Source organism: Ceratotherium simum, unplaced genomic scaffold (assembly GCF_057802395.1).
Source record: "Ceratotherium simum simum isolate JZ-2026a unplaced genomic scaffold, ASM5780239v1 HiC_scaffold_43, whole genome shotgun sequence".
In the NCBI taxonomy this organism is placed as follows: Eukaryota; Metazoa; Chordata; class Mammalia; order Perissodactyla; family Rhinocerotidae; genus Ceratotherium; species Ceratotherium simum.
The window spans coordinates 2,828,296-2,849,500 of record NW_028261259.1 but is presented as its reverse complement, the minus strand read 5'-3'; the positions used below and the strand labels follow the sequence as shown (position 1 = coordinate 2,849,500).

At 42.6% G+C, this 21,205-nt stretch overlaps 1 protein-coding gene across 5 annotated transcripts in view; it reads left to right on the top strand.

Moving 5' to 3' along the window:
• The window catches only part of LOC147911390 (uncharacterized), a 176,622-nt gene that overhangs the window by 55,534 nt on the left and 99,883 nt on the right, over positions 1–21,205 (top strand). For 2 of the 5 annotated variants that reach the window (XR_015551093.1, XR_015551091.1), the window contains exons 3-6: positions 1,036–1,143; positions 5,064–5,277; positions 6,053–6,211; positions 7,890–8,188. Coding sequence is in view for 1 of the 5 variants with exons in the window: in XM_087428125.1 (XP_087284251.1) it covers positions 1,036–1,143 (108 nt within the window). In the remaining 4 variants the exon portion in view is untranslated. Of the gene's footprint in view, positions 1–1,035; positions 1,144–1,365; positions 2,103–5,063; positions 5,278–6,052; positions 6,212–7,889; positions 8,944–21,205 lie in introns of those variants that run through there. The other 3 variants (XR_015551094.1, XR_015551092.1, XM_087428125.1) reach the window with 3 other exon arrangements.

Sequence of the window (21,205 nt, the reverse complement as noted above, 5' to 3'; positions counted from 1 at the left end):
GTGTGGGGCTGTCCATTTGGGATCACAGTTGTGGCCTGACCTAGAGTGGCCTGCCCTGGGCTACGCTGTTACCTGATGGTTCCTCCTGCCAAAAGGCCACAGACATTCGAGGTGAGGGCTGAGCCAATGTCTAAAGCGACTTAACATGCTCTCATTCTTGGCTTTCCGGGGGCCAGAGCCTCGGAAAGTCACGGGACAACACGAGAACATCCTGCTGTGTCGAGTGTCTCCACTCAAATGAACTGGACAGGAGGCTGTGATTACAATGTGGGTGCCTGGTAACCAGAGTTCTAAGTTCTGTTGGGGGCTGTCACCAAGGAAGTGAGGTCACTTCTTCAAGGTTCTGTTACTTGGCCCCTTCCTTCAATCAGACCCACCCAAAGCCCCCGCTAGGCTGTTGGCTGCTCTCCCTCCTTGCCCATGTCATCTCCATCACTGTACACAGATATCCATCACCACCCTCCCCACAGCTCCTTGGGAGTAGAACCAGTGGCCAGCTTTGAGGAGACAGAGCTGAAGTCACACCTCTTTTATCCTACCAGTTCTGTGTCCTGGAAAAGCCACTGTGCCTCTCAAGATCTCCCCAGTCTCCCAACCTGCACAATGGGGATGGTGCTAAAAACAGCTTTCTAGGAACATCGTCAGGTGTATATGAGATAATACCTACAACACCCGTGGATTGGTGTCATATGTGTCTAATGCTGAACCTCCCATCTATGTCAGTTCCATCTGTGCAGCCTCCACAAACCCCCACTCCATACTTCTTGTCACACATCATTGGCCTGAATTTAGTCTGGTCACTCTTATCTGCAAGAGGGGTTAGGAATTTTATCTTTTAGTTTGTTGAATTGTCACCCAAAATAAAACTGATTCTCTGTTCTGAATGTTAAGGGAGAAGGTGAACAGTGGAAACTACCCGTGCTCTCTCCCTACACTAAACTTCAAGTTGAAGGGGAGGAGATGACCTTTTCAGATGAATCAAGCATGTATTTACCTACCACAGGCTCTCTTTTCTTGTTGTTTATTCATCCACAGAGAACAAGAAGTCTTGCTTCCAAACCAGAATGTATGAGACGTCCACTGCCCTCTGTTCCCAGCAGAATGACCAGAAACAATTTGTTGGCTTTTATTTGCCTGGCCCTTGTAAGTAGATCTGAGAACATTCTTTCTATGTCCTTCATAGAGTGGGTCTGGGAGGGTCTGAGGTTGTAGAGAATTGTAGGCAAATAACAGGCTCCTGAAAAACTGAGTCAAATTGGAATCTCTGTAATTCCAAGAAGGAGAGTGACATCAGCATCATGGTGGAAGAAGACACCTCCTGTTTTTCTACTCCTGCACTTACAATGCTTTGGCATCCATCCATAGACAAAAGTGCCTTTGTGGGAGAAGTGGGATCCAGCACCATATGCCAAGGGACCCAGAGGGAGTCTCACCCACCCATGCATCTGGTAATAGGCAGACAGACCTCGGTCCCAGCTCTGGACCCTGCAGTGGCCCGTGAACCAGCTCAAGCTCCTTTCAGCTGCTGCATGGAAACCCCTGCAAACACTGTCTTAGATCATGACACACAGAGGAGAGGGCCTTTGTGGAAGTCCAGGTTTCAAGAAGAGAAGTTCCAGCCCTCTGTTGGAGCACAAAAATATGAGTCTGGATGGGTTGAAGAGTTTGGAGGCATTGGCAGATAGGTACTCTTAGAGGGCTTTAAAGGATGTGGATCCTGTAACTGCACTGAGCACTCCATCAAGATGTCTCCCATGCCTTGTGGGGTATGCCTCACCCATGGATCTCCCCAGCTGGCCCTTAGGCACCCCCAGTGCTCTGCGTGCCTCACATACACACACCTCCACCCTAGGGCTTCTTCCTTGTGTATGCTCCCAACAGTGGTGGTTAGAGTGAATTTTGGAGGACAGCTAGTGAGTACGTGCAGAAACTTGGTCCAAATCCTCAGGCCAGAGAGAGACCACAAACTTGAGGTTTCACACAACCTCTGGAATACAAAAGGGAGGCTGTCAGCGCCCAGCCTATTACATCACAGCATCAAGAGAATGCATCCAAGCTGGAAAATTCTGCCATTAATTAACAAATTAAAAATGCTGAGATTATACTGGTATAACACATTAAAATATAAATGTATTATTGAAACGTATATTAAGTTTTAAAAAATGACATTTCAAATGTTGGAAAAATTAAGTTTGAGAAACCTTGTAGGTGGTCAGTAAACATCTGTCCCTCCCTCCCTCTCCAGAGCAGCCGTATGTATATGTATAGATACACACACACACACACATATATATACCCCCTATAAGTTATATATATAGAGAGATGCATATGTGCATGTGTGTCCACAAACACTCATACATATATATAATGCATGTACCTATGTATATCATATACATGTATGTACACATGATAGAATACTCACATGCACATGTGTGTATCTCTGCAATTTCACCTTCAATAAGGTAAATTTCCGGTTTGTATTGACTCTAAATAACTCTGCATTTTAACTTGTTAGGTCTGTTTCGCTTTGTTTTCCCCAAACTTTCTGGTTAGTCCTCTGGGCACTTCTCAATTGAATAACTGTTATGGTTTTCATTCGTTGTTGTGCTTTCATTTTCTCTTTTTAATAAACATATTTGTTGAAATATGACATACAATCAGAATAGAGCACAAATCCAAGTGTAAAGATTGATAAGTTATCAAAAAGTGTACACATGTCTTAACTCCACCCAGGCCAACAAACAGAACATGACCAGTTCTATTTTAGTAGATTATACATGATATATATAATAGATAATAACCGCAGTTACCCAGATTATTATTTCTCCTTTTTCAGGAAGTAGCACACTGAATGGCAATGCATAAAGCAAATTTGGTCATGATGTGGCCTCCTTCAAAAATATAGCTGGATTTGGAAGGTTAATTTTTTTTAGGAATACATGAGTTTAGTTCCAGAAAAAAAGAGGCTTGTAAATTTCCTTTCCTGTAATGACCTTGTAAGAGTTTTGTAGCAAAGTTAAGCTATTCTCACAAAATGAATCAAAAAGTTTTTCCCATTTTTCCTGTTCTGTGGAAGAGATAGAGTCAATGTGTATTATTTCTCTCCTGAATGTTTGGTGGAATTTGCCAGCAGAGGTGTTAGCCACGATGAAATGTGGGAATGTTTTAAACTATGGATTCAGTTTCTTCTTTAGATATGGGACTATTCAGATTTCTCATTTCTTCTTGAGACAGTTTTGGTAACTTTCATTTTCCTGGCAATTTGTGAATTTCATCTAATTTTCAAATGTATCGACATGTTATTTATAATGACACGTGTGTTGTTAGGGAAGGTCTGGGGTGAATATCCTGGGGGCGGAAGTCAAGCTCAACTCATGTGTCCCCGCAGCTTCAGGCACCTGGATGCTGTAGGGAGAGCCTGTTCCTCATTGCAGGACGAGAGGCTGAATGCTTTTCTTTTCGCCCTCTGCTCTCCATTCACACCAGCTCAGGAGACCTTGTTCCTGGGCAAGTTGGCGTGCAGGCAATGCCCCATGTAAATTCTTCCAGGCCTGGTGGATATTTGGAATTTTTTTTCTCAGATGTTCTCTTGAAACCACATGGCAACATTTGTATAATATTCTCTCTTTATTTTATATTTGAGTCAGTTTTGGTAATCACATTTTCAATGTTTAAACTGTACAAGGCTGCTTCTCTCATGGGGCGTCTTTGGCACTCCTCTTGCAAGAGACCTGCAGGCATCCCAAGATGTCCCAAGGCCACTTCCCCAGTCGGCATCTTAGACCCCTCCCCTCAGTCTCTGAGCTACTCAAGCAGGATCCTCTCATCCTGCGGGGAGCTCCCTTAGTAGGATTCCTTCTAACATGGGCTCCAGTCTAGCTCCTATTTGCAGATCTGAATCTCCTTCCCCAGGACTCTGCAACTTTGCATCCCGATTCCACTGCAATACTCATTATTCTGCTATTAGGCAAGGGCATCTTCGATCTCATCCAGGAAACACTTCAGGCTTCCCTTGGTGAGAGTCAGACTCCAATCTCTACATTCTCCAATCTCCAGGTAACAGATAGATGCTCTCTGCATAGTCCCCATGAAACATTGCTCAGTTGATGTGACAGGAGGGGAAAGTACATTCATTTACACCTTCAACTTTTGCCCCTAGAATCCTATCTGGTTTCTCCAATCTCAAGCTCTAATAGAGAGGGGGATTGCAGGCAGCCATCGCCAATGCTGGTGAAACCTCCTGTTGGGTATCAAGAGCCACGTCCAGAACAGGTGCTCGGCCCCTCATTTCTGGATGTGGGAGACACACGAGTCCCACTGTGTTCTTCTGGGCCTTTGAGGCCACAGACAAAGCTGAGACGGGTAGGGCTCCACTTCAAGCCCTGTTTCCTTTATTTCCCTGTTCCTAGCAGTAGGTGGACACTGTGGTTAAATGGTGAAATAAAGGCATGACCAAATGGTAATGGAATGTGCAGAACAGATGAGAAACTTGCAAATGAAGCTGAATGTAGTGTCCTTAGTCTCAGAGATACAGAAGGAAGGGATTCAACACTGTGATGAAGACCAAAATGACCTAAACTCACTGTGTGTTATTACCAGCATCTCCATGTAAAGTTGCTTAAAATGTCTTTATCTTTCACCAAAATAGGTAAAATGGCAAGACAAGTGCCTACATTTTCCATCTGCACATTGATTATAGAGTGGTGGGGTGTAGCAGAGCCTCTTCCAATTCTTTCTCTTGGAATGATTATAGTGAAAATGACAGAGCATCCAGCTCAAACTTGAATTCTACTTCCTGTTTCTTATCTCCCCCACACACATTCCTCATTTCATCTACTTTGTTCCCTCAAGTGTGTTGTTTCCCCACATGAGACCAACAAACTCACTTACAAAGATAACTGTTTGAAGCTCCTTTGTAATTTTTTCACTTTACCTAGTGATTCTGCTCTGTTGGTGGTGGTGGTGTCACATACAATGAAACTCACTCTGTGTCATGTGTAAAGTGCTGTGAATTTTTAATATAAGTAGATATCAATCTTCATAACAAAATGTCTGGCTTTCAGCTATTGAAACCCTGTCCATTAAAGGAGGCTGTAAAGGGTCCAAAAAGACGTTCACCCTGAGGGCTGGAATGGAAGTGGTGAGCATTCACTGCACAACCACTGCTGGAGAAGACACTGGAGGTAACAGAAAACTGAGGCATCTGAACCTGCAAACCCAGGAAGCCAAAGCGGAGCCCACCCTACTTCCTCATTACACCGCAGGGCTGGCACCCAGGCAAGTTTTTGATGCTCTGTGAGATTTAGTTTCCTCATCAGGGCTGTTGTGGCAACTTAATGATATAACATAGTTGATGCACTTGGCAGGTTTTCAACAGACAATAGTTCTTTTCCCCACTTTGGATGCAAAGTTCTCCAGTTGGTCTAAAGCTGATCACTCATAGCTGGTGGGCTCAAACAAAGATCAGCTAATTTTTTTTAGTAAAAGACTAGACAGTAATTACTTTCAGCTTTGCTAACCATATGGTCTCTGTCAAAATGACTCAATGCTGCCACTGTAGTGCAACATCAGCTACATAACTAATAGGCGTGTTCCAACAAGACTTTGTTTATGGACACTGAAATTTGAATTTTGTTCAATTTTCAAGTGTCATGAAATATTGTTCTTTTATTTTTTTCAACTATTTGAAACAGTAAAAACAATTCTTAGCTCACGGGCATATAAAAACAGGCAGTGGGTCACATCTGCCAAGGGTCATAGTTTTCCATCTCTTGGGCTAGAAGTTCTGTTGAAGTTATTCATAAAAAGATAAGATTGGGATTCATAGGACACAGTTATAGTCAAGGAGTAATTAGATACATGAGGGAGGGAGCAAATGTGGGAGGGATTATTCAGTCAACAATCGGGAGCAGCAATTATAGCTGTGTTTTACCCTCAAATATACATAAATTGTTAACTCTGATAGATTTACATATAGTGATACATATATTTACATATACTGACTGAAGTGATTGTAAAATACAATATAACAAGGTTATTATTCTCTTTTCAGGGGAAAAATGAAATTGAAAGGCCTCTATGTATCTATTGGCACAAAATAGTTTGGTTCAATGAAGGCTGTCATGTCATCTTATATACTGCGATGCAAACGGTATGTTCCTGCAGTCGCCTCTCCAGTTTTGCAGTGCTTATGGCATCCAGTGTGATGAAGGTAAGGTCTTAAGTGTATTACTAAGCAATTAGAGTCTGATAATTAATTTTTTTATAAAATGAATCTTATTGCAAACTTATATTCAGTGGAGGATTTAAATATATATTGATTTTATTTAATTAAGAAAATGTATGCTTCCTGGTATTAAAATGGGAAATATAGAAAATTACAAAGAACAAGCAATATCTCTACCATCCAGAGATAATGGAAATTAACTTAAAAAATAAATCGTGTTGTTTTATGCGTGTGTTCTTTTTCAAATGTGTGACCATACTCCATATCAGTAGTTCTCCACTGGGGGCAACTTCACCATCTTCAGGACATTTGGCAATTGCAGGAAACATTTTTTGTTGTCACCACTTGGTGAAGAGAGTGCTGCTGGCATCTAGTGGGACCAAGGGTGTTGCTAAATATCCTACAATGCAGAGGAGAGCCCTCCACGACAGAGAATCATCCAGCCCAGAACGTCAATAGTGCTGAGACTGAGAGACCCTGATCCATGTAGTATATATACTGCTTTGTAAATTTAACATTGTCATGGATACTTTCTAACATCCATAAGTGGTCTGAAAACATAATTTTTTAAGGACTGAATGGTAGTCCAGATCAAGAATATATAATAAATTAAACAATTTATCCTATTTACAATAATTGTAAATTTATTAAAGAATACGAAGGTCCAAAATGAGTTGATATCTCTTTTCTTTTGCTGGATCCAGGAGGCCCCTGTGCTGACTGTGATCACCTATGTGGGGCTGAGTGTCTCTCTGCTGTGTCTCCTCATGGCGGCCCTCATCTGGGACAAGGGACCAAAAATTACAGACAGACAGACACACAGGATGTGATACACGGATGTCATTCCCCATTCCTTTTTGGAAAGAACGCCTGTGGGCATCCTGTATGAGAAGCTTCATTCCCAGTTGTCCAGCTGGCCCCTGGGGTTCATGCACTAACGTCCTGGCTGCAACAAGTTTGATGAGTGAAAATGCGGGGCCACTGTTGAGAGTTAGGTCCAGTGTTTGACCAAAGTGAGCAAAGATCCTTTCAAGTGTCGCTCGGATAGTTTCATGTGGAGCTGTCAGAAGCCACGTGGCTTTTCCCTTCACCCTAAATAAGAGGCTGACGCAAGAAAAAGAGAAGTCGGAGCTTTGCCCAGTGCAGCGCGATGAGCTGACGACCCAGGCCTGGGGGCTGGGTGCCCAGTGTCCTGTGAAGCCCCCCGTCAGCTTAGACTGAATGTGGCATAGACACCGTGGAGGCCCATTTCCCACCTGTCCCTCTCCAAATTGGAGCTTCTTGACTATTTACTTTTCAGTCTTCTATTTCTCTCTTCGTGGGAAATTCCCTGAACCATCTCTTGTGAAAGGAAGGAAGCTCCTGAAATCTTAGCAGCATTCTTGAGTTAGAAACCTTGGCATTTTCTATCTCACTTTGACAAAAATGTTTGCATAAAGCTCTGTGATCCACTTTGCTAACTGCGCAAGCCTAGCCTTTCGGGCCCCCAGTGCACTAAGCCACTGCTGTAGGTTGCAGGGTGGGTGGACAGATAGACAAAGAAGTAGGTTTGTAGTAGTCTAGCTTTGGACACAACAGGTATGAAGATTTTGGAAATCTTTTTTTTTCAATACAGCATCTCTGTAACATTATTTCTTTGTTTTTATTACCATCATGAGCTTAGGGAGAGGTCGCACTCAATATCAGAAACAGGGGCGTGTTCTCCACGTTTGCTGTACAAGCCAATCGCCAAGGAGAGTCTACGAAGCTGCTTGATGCATCTTTGTCCCCCTCTCCCAACTGGTGGGAAGAACCTTTGCGTGTAACAGCCCAGAAGCAGTGACAGCCTGGTTTCTCCCGGATGCTTTTTCATTGCTTTGGAAAGAAAGCCATGGAGTATACAAAATAATTCAGAGGCACCTTCCTCAGTTGGAAGAGGAATTCACAAATATGTGAGTAGTCACATCAATAATATTTAAAAATAAAAATCAAAATCTTACTCTATACCAAACGCTGTTTTAAAAGCTTTGCAGCATCAGCTAATTTATCCTTCACAAGAATCCTCGGAGGGGATTTCTGTGATTAGATGCTTTTAACAGATAAAAACCAAGAAGCACAGTTCTAATGATGAATGCTGAGTGATCGATCATAAATCAGTTTGTCATATGGAAAACAAAAGCATGACGACAGAGGAAGGTCTAAATGTCTTCTTGTGCTCAAACTATAGATGCACCTCAAAATTGCGAGAGTTTCCCATTTAATTTAACAGAGCAATGGCTAATAAAGTTGATCAAAAAGTCACACTGTATTAAACTTTCATTCAGAATGCTGTTTATCATTGGGGTGGCATTCTTAATCTATGACTTCCTTGAAAAATTTTAGCAAAACTTAAGTTTGGGGAAGAAACATTTTGGGGAATCGTGTTCTAGTGATATAGAAGCCTCTGGATGCTGTCTTGTGCGTGGTCTCTGCATACTCTTCATGCACGGTTCCAGGCTGGGTGCCCTCTCATAATACAGACCTGGTCTTACCAGGATGAGCCTCGCCATCCTCATCAAGGGTCCCCACGACAGCTGGATCCAGGGTCCCTGTGGATGAGAAACCGGAGAGTGTCAGGACAGAGCATATCACTGAGCCTGAAAGAAGAGGTGCTTAATAGAACAGAGCTTCCTTTTCTTTGTCTGACTCTAAAAAAGAGAGTGATTCCTGGTATTTCAGAGCTCAGAGGAAACAGAGGGATTAAAATGCTTCAACTTCTTGATGAGAAAGCTGATGTTGGAAGCAGTGAATGAATCTCCCATGTTCTCCTCAAGCAGAGCCAGCATGAAAACCCAGCTCTCCCAACTCCCAGTGCAGGACCCTCCAAAACCATGCACTGTGAGCTCAAATTGGCAAGGCTCACATGTTCAAACTAGTCCTGACCCGCCATTGGTCCCACATGTACCAGCCTGAAGGAAAAATGGGGCAATCGATAATATTCCCAAGGGAGCGCTCACTTATGGGAGAACAAAAAAGAAAATCAATACATATTACATTATGTTTCTATTTGGTTTTATGACAACCGTGGCACAGGCAGCAACACACAGTGTCCCCAGCTTTTTAGAGACGAAGACCTTGAGTTCAAGACTGGTAAGGAACCTGCCTAAGCTCACAAAAAATACCAGATCTCCCGCCCTGGGCTCTTTCTGCTTCAGTCCACTGCGTAGATCATGGTCTTCGTCCGAATCCAGGAGTCCCCGCCTTCTGTGAGAGTTTTGTAGTTTTTTTGGAGTTAATACAAATTTCTTATTATTATGTCAAAACTTCCATCTCAAGCCAATTAGCATGTTCTGGTCTAATTCAGGTCATTTCTCTGATTCAACACCATGACCATCCCAAAAAGCAACTGAGACTTTCACTCATTGTGGACGTTCAGGTGGCTAAGCAAAGATTCGGTTAAAATAGCCAATTGGGGGGCCGGCTCTGTGGCTTAGCTGTTAAGTGAGCGCACGCGGCTACTGGCGGCCCAGGTTCAGATCTCGGGCGCGCACTGACGCACCGCTTGTCCGGCCACACTGAGGCCGCGTCCCACATACAGCAACTAGAAGGATGTGCAACTATGACATACAACTATCTACTGGGGCTTTGGGGAGAAAAAGGGGGAAAAAAAAAAGGAGGAGGATTGGCAGTAGATGTTAACTCAGGGCTGGTCTTCCTCAGCAAAAAGAAAGGAGTATTGGCATGGATGTTAGCTTAGGGCTGATCTTCCTCACCAAAAAAAAAAAAACAAAAAAAAAACTACCCAATTGTTCAAAGACCGCATTTCAGGAGCACATTTCATTTTTTAGAAGATCTCACAGGTGGAATATGGCAAATTGAATTCTCTTCTGCCATACAAGAGGATATCTATTTTATAAATATTTAATTGTTCTGATGAGTTAATTGAATTCTAATATTGCACTCAATCTCAATCAGATCCTTCTTCCTTTCACTGCCAGTGGGTGGAGCAAATCTGTGTAGCTTCAGTCTTGTGTGTAGCAAGGGAAACGGTTTTATATGTGTTGACTATTCAGGAATTTGAAGTAAAATACTGAGTCCAGTATCCTACCTTAAATATAAGCTGCTTATGTATATACAGAAAGCAAATCAATATCTTAGACTTGGGAAAATGCTGCATATTTAGCAGGCTAAAGCAAACATTCTATAATCATGATTCTTTCTCTTTGTAAAAAATAATGGATATATTGAAATACTCAGTTCTATCAAGTAAAACCTTCTATTAGATTTTCTTATACCACAGAGAGCTTTAGAAGCACTTTTGTGAGAAGGTACTCAGCTAGTAATGTTGGGGAGAATTCTGTGCTTCCATGACCATTGTTTTTATAAAAGAGCAACCCAGTGGAACCATGGACAATGGAGCCATAGAATAAGGATCGGGTCAATCCTGGGAAACAAAACAAGACGAGAATTCTGAGACCCATCCCCTCCCCATGTCCTCTGCAGCATCCGTCCTTTGAACGCAACGGGCCTGCCTGCACTAGTTCATCTCCCGGTGCCTTGGATCCTGCCCTTCTCTTCTCCCCGTGGCCGACTCTGCCTCCAGGAGAAGAGCTCCCTCTCACTGGGCTGGGTCTTCCGCCTGCACTGGCTGCCGTCATAACAGACATACTCTGTCCACTTCACTTCTGTTTCAAAAAACTCGTGCTGTGGGGTATCTTGTGGCCCCCAAAAAGGCACGTACCTCTGAATGTATGTACGCCCTGCCTCTCTCATTACACATTCTTCCCGGGTGTCCCTCAACCTTTGCTGCCTCTTTTCATTTGCTTGTTGATTTGGGTACCTGTATATATTCTTTAATCCCCTATAATTTCATGGGGTGGTGTTTAGAGACCTCATAGACACCTGTGGGTGGCATACAGAGGTTGGTGGTGAGATCTTCCACCTCATATTAATTGTTGCAGGCCCTTTCGGGGCCCCTGTCACTTGTGCCTCTAAGATTAGTCGACAATGCCGACCTACAGTGCAAAGTGGCGTATTTGAAAGTACAGTCTGAAGAAGGACGAATATGATTGCACCGTGGGGAGAGTGGGCGGCTTCCCCCCTCACCCAGCCCTGCTCAGGTGAGAACACGGGCCTGTCCCCCGCTGAGGGGTGTGGGAAGAGCTGGTGCAGGCCGCTCCTTTTTTGCGTCAATCTTCTCTCTTCTCCATCTCGGGTATAAAGCACCAGGATGATGAGGTGGCCCAAGACCATAGGCATATTGGCAACACCAAGCATCTAAGGATTTTCATTAAATGGATTTAATTGTACTTTTTCCTCTTTGCTTCAGCTCAAGTGCCTCGTCTGGTTCTCATTATCAGTCTGGGAACTTGATAATCCAGATGAGGATTTAAAGCATTTAAAGAGCACCATGGCTGGGATGTGCTTTTTTTCCCCTCTCTCTGTCTCGCTCTCAGTTTGTGGTTTCTTCCACAAGGTTGAGAAATATAGGAGAACATTAGAAATAGATGAACACTCTGGAGACATGATGTTTCTCAGAACAATCCTCTCAGGAACCCGTGGACGTCTTCTAACAATCCAGAGGATTTAAATTATCTGCTGTGAAATGCAGAAGAAGTTACCCCCAGCAGCGGAAGGAGAGAGGAGTCAGCAGGGAGGGGAACAAGGCTGCCTTGTGTGTGTTGGTGACTCAGGGCTCTGTCAGCGCAGGGCGTTCACTCCCTGCCTGCCGTGGGGACCCGCTGTCCTCACTGGGGTCTGAACTAGCAGCCTGGCACATTCATATTTTCACACATTAGTCCCCTTGCGTCTGGTTCGATTTGCAGAGACACAACATCATTCTGTTTTATTTCATTTTTATACAGTTCTTACTTATTCAAAGTTCATGTATGACTTATACATTATTTCATTTACAAGCAAAAACAGTGCAGCACAGGGGGGTGGCTGAGACAATAGCAACTGAGCCCTGGGCTCTGGGGAAGGCCGGTGGGGTCGGATTGCAGGCTTCATGCTCATTGTGTGCTTACACGTGTGGTAACTGTCCTCTCCGTGTCTCAACTGTCCATTTATAAAATGCAAACGAGAGTAGCTGTTTCACAGGATTGTGATTGTGAGCAGTGAATAGAATCATGTCTGTAAAACACTCAGCACAGAACCTAATGCATAGTAACATCTAGAAAGTCTTAGTTTATTAATTTGTTTTACTGTATTCTGGAGTAAGTGTTAGCATTTGCATGAGGATGAAGCATTTTGTAAATAGTGTGGACTACAAATAAACTGGTCTCTCTCCAAACTCAAAGAATTAATAGGTTACAATTTACTAAGGAATACTATTTTTAAAATTAGTATTTCTTTTGTATTCAAAAGCTCTGAACTAAACTGTAGGAATGTTCTTTTTCAATGGGAGTATTTACATAAGTCTTTTCCTATATCTAGGCTTATTAATTCTATGCACTCTAAAAAATGTTATCTTAAAAAAATAAAGGAATAAATATCCTTTACAGGAAATTTGGAAAATGCAAATTTAAAGAAAGAAATGTTAAAATAAAAAAAAATCATGCACAATAAAATCAACCACATTTTGGTATATTTCTTTCCAGATACTTCTATCTCTCTGCATATTTGTGTCAGGAAAGACAGATTTACTGTCTGCATTACTTAAAAACTTAGAGTCAAGCATGTCATTGCATTTTGGCACATCCTTTTTGCTACATTTTTAGTGGATTAGTTTTTTCATAAAATAACGTTCGTTTTGAATATCTCTGTTCCCATTTTCCATTTTTACTGACACCATTTCAATTCAGCTGCACAGGACTAGTTGCCCTTGACATGCTGTGCACTCTTAGATCCACAAGAGCCAGATGTCTGTTGTCATTAGTAATAATCCTCATCTTGGAAGAATAACAATTTAACCTCAGATATGAAGAACACTCTGTAAACCAATGAAAACATATGTCTGCTCTCTACAGATGCGTAAAATATTTATGTTTTCCAATTTGGGGAGGTTTTATTTTATAATCTGAAAAAAAAAATACTAGCTGAAGTATAGAAAAGGATTATATGAACTTGCTCTCCAGAGTGCTGGTATGGGCTTGTCTGCTTGGATCTGTCCACCCGCATTGACAGCGTTATCTGCCTCCACGTCCACAGGCTGCCAGAGCCAGATTTCATTAATGGGATGATAGTCACAAATAATAGCTTTTATTTCAACTTTTCATTTATCTCTTATTTGCAGTTCATCAGAAGAAAGCTAGCACAGACTTGGGAATGTGTTTCTCTGTTGGTTTGTTTTATATTGTGTTTAGATTTTTATACCCAGTGCAGTTAGAGACTGACATCTGACACCGTGGGGTTTTTTTACTTACATTTTATTTATTTATTTTTTTCTCGTATGGCTATGAAAAGTCAAAGTACTCTGAACTCCCATTTTAACAAAAGTGACACAAGCAAAATTTCTCCCAATTGTAAGTAAAAACATTTGATTCCATTTCTGTTCAATTAATTACTCGTTAAATGCTTAAAAATGAACTATACTTAAAAATTGATGCGAGTTTGGGGAAAGGCAAAATCCCTTCACCAACGAATCAAGAGAATGCTGCTTTGTTATATTTTTATTAAGTCTGTTTCGTATTCTTCACTGAAAAAACTTCTTTGCTGAAGCTTGAAAAACCAGACATGCCTGTGGTACTTATAAAAGTCTGTCTCGTGTTTCCAGTAATTCCATTGGTATGGGCACAAAATCAAGAAAATCCTCCTATAGGGTGAGGGCATTCCTGCCAATTCCATCTGCCATTGTAGCTAAGCCTGAGGGAGGAACCCACGCTGGAGAAAATGGGACACTTTCACCAGCAGACGAGGATGCTCTCCAGATTCACTTCTGTAAGCAAGGATGGGCTTTCTCTGTGAACACATTCCTTATGCTAGGCAAGAGGAGTGTAGACTCGGCCCGGCTCTGGGCACTTGGCCCTGCCCCGCTTGGCCACTGCCCAGACCCAGCCAGAGGAAGGCGTGATGGGCTCTGCTTTTCTGCTTAGAGCCTCTCTTCCTCCCAGGCCCTCCTCCCTTGTCTTGCTTCCACACATCCAGATGTCCACCTGGGCCTTACAAATTCCTCTCTCTCCTCCCAAATGTGGGAGATAATCAAGGTCCCCAGAGCTCCTCCTCTCAGCATGATCCTTTCTGTCTGTTTGTCATTGAATCATAAAACCACTGGTGAAGGCTGCCTGTCCTTGGGTGAGGGATCTGCAGGGACCTTGGAGACACATAGCACTGACCCCAGTGGGGACATCTGCGTCTCCGGTCCTTGAGTCAGGAATAAACAGTTGCCCTGGAAAAATGCGCTTGGGTTACGGTCATCGTCTCCATCTTTAACATACTATGTATGACAGGAGATCATCCACAAAAGAAAAACCTGCCACTGATCACAGTGAAGGAGGCCCAGCAGAGGCAGCCACAAGAACGTTGCTCAGACAGCCCATGTGCGATTCTGTGTCTCCCACAGAGCGGAGTCTTTGCACTCCAGTTGTGGGCACATGTGTAGACCTCCACATGACAGCTGGTGTGTGTCTGTTAAGGGTTCACACAACGCAGGGAGGTCCAGCAACAGCTAATGACCCGTTCCAGCAGCAGAGGACAGCCGATTTTTCCACACTATGACATTGTCTGAAGAAGGCAGATATCTGGTCCCACTGCCCAGAATTCTTCACAAATTCAAGAAACTGATACTTTTGCACTGTTCGGCTCTGGGCTTTTATATGGCCTTACAGCTGAAACTGACATAAAAGTGAATATAGAACATTTATTGCTAGTGACCCTTCAGAAAGGAAACCTTAATGGCAGGAGGTCCCCCAAATATTGTGTTAGCAAGGATTACTAAAGCATTTTGTAACCATAAAATGCTTGTGTCTTATCAAGAAGATGGATTTTCACGGCTACTTCAATTAAATAACACGTAGTTAGTTGACCATTATGGTTATTTTGCTCTGTGATCCTTGCTTTCCAACTACAAACCATTTGGGTGCAGTGGGATGGCTTCTTAGAAACAAATTTAATTAGTTATTGACCACAGCATATTAAATAGGCTCATTTTTATTTGCAGAGGTATCATCAGTTATTGTGAACACACATGAGTGGCCAGCCCTGGGCGGCGCAGGGAATGTCAATAACTCTTATTTTATCCTGGAGGTGTCTGTATGTCTCCTATTCCGGGGGGCGTTCCCTTCCCTGGCTTTGAAATGCCTTGTTTTATTCTCTGGTTTTAGCTTATGCTGTTACTCTGAACCTCTGGCTTTAGCTGACTCTCCATACCTACCAGAGCAGTGGCCCCAGACCCAATCTTGGAGGATGAGCACATCAAGTCTGGGTGAGCAGTAGACTTGACACTTGCGATCACCTATCACTACGTAATAAACCCCTCCAAAACTCAGTGGCTTAAAAAAATAATACTAAATCACATTGTTCTCAAATCTGCAGTTTTTTAGGGCTCGGGGGCGTCAGCTCATCCTGCTGATCAGGGTCTCAGCTGGGGTCTCAGCTAACTCATGGCTGGGAGTTAGTGACATCTCTCCCCCTGACTGGGCTTCTCCCTGCCGTCTCCCCATGTGGCCTTTCCCAGCATGCTGTCCTCTCATAATCAGACATCTCCATAGAGTACAGCTCTGTCCAGTGCAGTCCTTCTCTGAGGCCCAAGCAGAAACTGGGAGGCTTTCACGGGTGAAGCACGGCCCAAGGTGAGAGAAAGTGGGAAGAGCAGGAGGAATGTGGGCCCTCTGAATCCACCACATTTACCTACAGTAGGTGCTGTTCATGGCCTGCCCTCCCGCAGTGCTCTCCAGACTCGGCCAGCCATTTTCTAAGAGATGCTAAAGGAGAAATAAACCTCCTTACCTGCAGAAGAGCCATTTTCCTCAACATGGCTGCTGGCTCTCCATGCGGGCATGGAGAAGACATCTCGACATCTGCCAGGCCTTGGACTCTGAACTCAGCTTTTCACCAGAGATGTTTAAGTTAGGGAAAGCCAACGTCTGTTTGAACTCAGTACAAAAATAGCATTTGTGCTATTTGCAGGTTTCTCTAGCAGATTTATTTATGGTTTTGCAGTCAGGCGAATGCTTTAGGTTTCTTTTGTTTTGGACTGCTACTTTCCAGACAAAATATTCCTCTCTTTCAAAAAGCTATAATTATGTCAAGAAATCTTCAATAAATTATACTCATTTAATTTTATGGTGGCAGTTGAGGGTTTGAAGTGTATGAGGGCCAGTAAAACATCAAGGTGCAACATTTGAACCACACTTTTTCCGAGAGTAAGTTTGGCATTTTTAGAAGCTTTGAGAGTTAATGAGCACAACAATGAGGCTTAATTTCAAGCAAGCAGTAGCTCAGATGGAGAATATCAAAGAATAACAAATTTTTAATGTAGTGTTAAGGTGAAATATTCATGTTAGAGAAAGAAGGCAACAAAGCAACAATTCTATGAAACACCATCTTTACTTCACATATAAAATTCGGTAATTTTTTTTATTTAGATGAAAAAACATCAGCGCAGTTATGATCCTCAACTGGAACCAACAAAGTCGAGTTATTTGTATACATCATTTTAATATTGCTTGTTTCTGACAGGAACCGTTACATCTCGAGTTGTCACACCATAGACGGCATCACAGCTAGCATAGGAATACCGTGGATGGATCATTATTTTGTGAGTTATCAGTGTAGGATTGCTAATGAGAATGATTCCAGTGCCAGGAATGCGGGGCCACCCAAAATCTCTGCAACACCATCAATACGACTGGTAAACGTCTATGAGATGGCTGGTATCTAGGGAGGACGTTTAGATGCACATACAAAATTTTAAGATGTTTTAAGGAGTGCAGAAAACTGTACAACCTCTGATGGAGTCTTTATGGGCTACTGGCTCTGACCAAAGAGATATCCATCTCTAAGCATGAATAAGCATAGAAAAATTAACAGTTACATAAAAAGTCTCAGAAGCTTGGGGCCGGCCCAGTGGCGCAAGTGGTTGAGTGCACTCTGCTGTGGTGGCCTAGGGTTCACTGGGTCGGATCCCAGGCATCCACCCACGAACCGCTTGTCAAGTCATGCTGTGGCGGTGTCCCATATAAAGTGGAGGAAGATGGGCATGGATGTTAGCCCAGGGCCAGTCTTCCTCAGCAAAAAAAGGAGGATTGGCAGATGTTAGCTCAGGGCCGATCTTCCTCACAAAAAAAAAAATGAAGGGGAAAAAAACGTCTCAGAAGCTTAAAAATAGAAAAACTAGACTTGAGAGGTAGCAGGCACATATGAGTACTTAGAACAAATGGTCTCAAAATGAACAGAGTTATTGTAGGAAATAGGAAGGGAGGAAAAAATAATTTACACACACACACACACAAATAATCTTTTCAATGATATTTGTTCTACATCAAACTGTCATGAAAAGACCCAATCTGTTCACAATAAACAGTTATTGCAGATAATGAATCTCTCCAACATAAAAACAAAGAAAAACTGATGCCAATGTGTAGTAGATTGAATATTGCAGAAAAGGAAATTGAAGAATATGACAGTATAAGAACCAAAAGTCCTGGGAACAATGGAAAATGGGTCTGGGGACCCTGAGGAGAAGCCAAGGAGAGCAGAGATGTCACCTAGACTCGGCATCATGGACCGTCTAACCAGGGCTGGCCTTGCTGACCTCCATATTTCCCCAAAGGAATCAAACAGTGTATCTATTTTAATTAGGCTGAACCATATGAATTTACAAATATTCACCTGCCTTTGACCTGACTTGCAAAAAAAAAAAAAAAAGGCATTTCCATATTACTCACCTTAATAGTATTTAGTCATTGTTTTCATGGTTTATCTCCCACTTGAAACTGAAGACTGAGTCATTTCTGTCGTTTCAGTCTCCTTGGTGGACAAAAGTGGTTCTAAGAAACACTAATTGGCTCTTGCGCCCAGCAATCCTAGATCAGGATTCACTCCCTGTGTGTACTTGGCAGAACAGTGAACTCCACTGCGCCTATAAAGTGGGGAGAATAATATCCACTTCAGAAAGTTGTTTGAGGAAAAAATAAAATGAAGAACAAAAAGTTAATCGTGTGTTGTCTGAAACATGATCAAGATTCGATTTTCATGTTCCCAGTTCTTCGCAGCCTCCCCCTCCTCCTCTTACCCTCCCAGCCCTGCAACAGACAGAAACATGCCCTCATCCTTCCACTTCTCCCGCTCCATCCACTTGGCAGCTGCTTTGCCCTGGTCTTTGGAGAGCTGTGTCTGATCACCTCCCACCTCGGCTTTCAACTCTCGGCTTTTCTCATGTTTGGGTTCATGCGTTTGGATGAGACTCAAGGAAAATGACCTCTAAACTGAAATTATGAGCCGCCTCCACCTGCATCCAGATAGGCGCGGCCTCGGTGGGTTAGGCGTCAGGGAGATGGCGACTCTTTGGCAGAGATATGGGCAAAATAGCAGTATTGAAGAGCCAGATCTCACACCCGGATTGATTTTCTGGCAAATCCAATGGAATACTGGACCTTTCTAATGCTATATCTGCTGGTCTTTACCAAATTTCACTCACCACCAGTCACCTTCTAATCTTGAATGAGAATTAGCTTTTTCAGTCAATCTAAAAATGTAAAAACTAAGACAGAATCCAATGAAAGTAGTATGTGTTGAAAGAGGAATATTTTGAAACAAGCTGCACTTTCTGATTTTTATCTTTCACCAAGGTTGTGGACATAATTATTTCTGAGACTTTCCTTTCAGTGAGCCTAGCATGTCATTTTATAACACTGACATTTTCCTTTATTTACTCAAGCTAAGGATTCAAATATTATTGAAAGCAGGAGTTGTGGGTTGCTATATATGTGCCAAGTAAGAATAAGTTTTCGTCATGCTATTTGAAGACCTAGTTTAAAATATTTTGGATAAAGCGACTCCACCTACTCACTGGCTACTTTTTATTGCTGATGTGGATTGAAGTCAGCATCCACACTTTAGTGCTAATGGTTATCACCATTGATACAAAACATAATGTTAGAAGGAATCCCAGAAAATGGCCATAGGTGACTTGGCCAATGTTCCAACTTCCCCACAATCAGGCCGTCTCTGGTTATTCACAGACATTTGCAGCAGCCAAGAGTCTCAACAGCTTAGAGACTTGCAAATCCTCGCATGAAACCTAAAAGCATGGTGAGTGAGGAACCAGTAAAAGTAAAATAAAACAAACTGAAGATAAATTCTATTTGCAAAAATGAAAATGTTTTCTAAGGGGCCAAGCCATAAATCTTGAGGAAACACAAATAAAAAGGAAAATAAGTCTTCCGAGAGCGTGAACCCTATAACTTCACTCACCAAGAAGTTGAGGGACTTCTGAGGTTCTCACTCCATCATGCATAATGTGGGGTCACTCTTCCAGTGAGTGGTGGCTGCTGTGTCAGCATCCATGTGGATTCTGGCCCATTTACTGAGTGTCAACCAATGCTCCAAATTTGTATCACGTTTTTGTTTATTCTTTTTTTTTTTTTTACAAAAGTAAAGAAATAATAATAAAGCTACTGCCCTCTTTGCAATTAGTAAAGGGATAGAAATGTTTTTTGCACTTTGATGTTGGTATTTGATATTGCTGAGTTCGAGCATAACAAATACGTCAGCAATTTAGTGGAAGGTGAGCGTGGAGAACGTGTGCAGACGTCTTATTGGATTTTATCTCCATTGGCTCAACTGTAAGTAGCTTTTCATTCCAATGGCTATAATTTTGTTTTCCCCCCACTACATCAATTTTCTAAGCATAATCAGTACAGGCTGTAAAAAGTGATAATATGAGATTAATGGCTGGAGGCCAGAGCCTTTCCAATATCTTTTCTTCACATTTTGACTTCTTAGACAAATACATAAAAATATGGAAGCCTTCCATTGCTATCGAAAAATTGTGTTACATAATGCTCTGGATCATACACAGTCTCTGCCAGCAAAATGTAAGATGCTCACTAACCATCTCTATCTATGAGATGACAAGTGCACTTAAAACTGCTGCAAATTATTCTGCCCTCCTTCCTCCTCCAATTTGCCACTTTGTTACTTTTCCTGGCACAGTTTGTGGTTTCTGTGAGTTGCTTTTCATTTCAATTTAGAAAGAAAAGAAAGAGCATAATTCAAACTATAACCTTTAGGGTTTTATGGTTGTTCTGGAGCTGAGAGAGAATCAGACAGGGCCACTGGTCTTCATTGCTGGGTGACAAGTGGGCTTGAACTGGTGAGTGAGCAGAAGACAGACCCCTTGGCTTGACTCCTTTTTCGAGCAAGATTTGTACACAGTGGAACAAGGGTTGAATTTAGCCAAGAAATTCTGGGGTCAGGAACACATTGCAAAGTGTGACTTATTTGAATCTTAATGTAGGATAGTCTTCCAAGTGCAGGATATTAGTGAGGAAAAGGATGAGATATAACCCTGGGGAGCAAGGCAGGAGCAGGGAGGAGAGTTCATATTTGCCTGTTCCCTGTCTTCACCCCACAGTGAAACTGGGATGAGTTCCATGGAAGACGATGTTTATCCATTTGTACCCTCCAGAGAGAAAGACATTGGCCAGAACTCAAGCAGAGGAGGGTTCTGGGAGGAGGATTTGCAGGAGAGAGCCTACATAGAGGCACTGAAGCACCTCTTCATGATGCTCCACCATCACAGGCCAGGCATAAGGGGAACACCAAGAGTCCCTACCTCATGGACCCTATGGTCTAAGACTGGGCCTGCAAGGTGCCACCAACACTAAGTGTTTGAGAAGAAGGTCGTCAGGTAATGTGCATGACAAGGATACAAAAACTGGAGGTTGACGATTGGCTGCATTCAACCAGAAATTTCTAAGAAGAAAATTTAGGGAGCCCTCCTAAACCATTCACAATTGTAAGACTCGAGCAACTACTTCATCCTCTGTATTACTGTACACTGAACACGTTTCAATATTTCAGTTACTCATTAGCCATTTATTAACCACTGTCTCAGGAACAGATACTTGTTTCACCAGT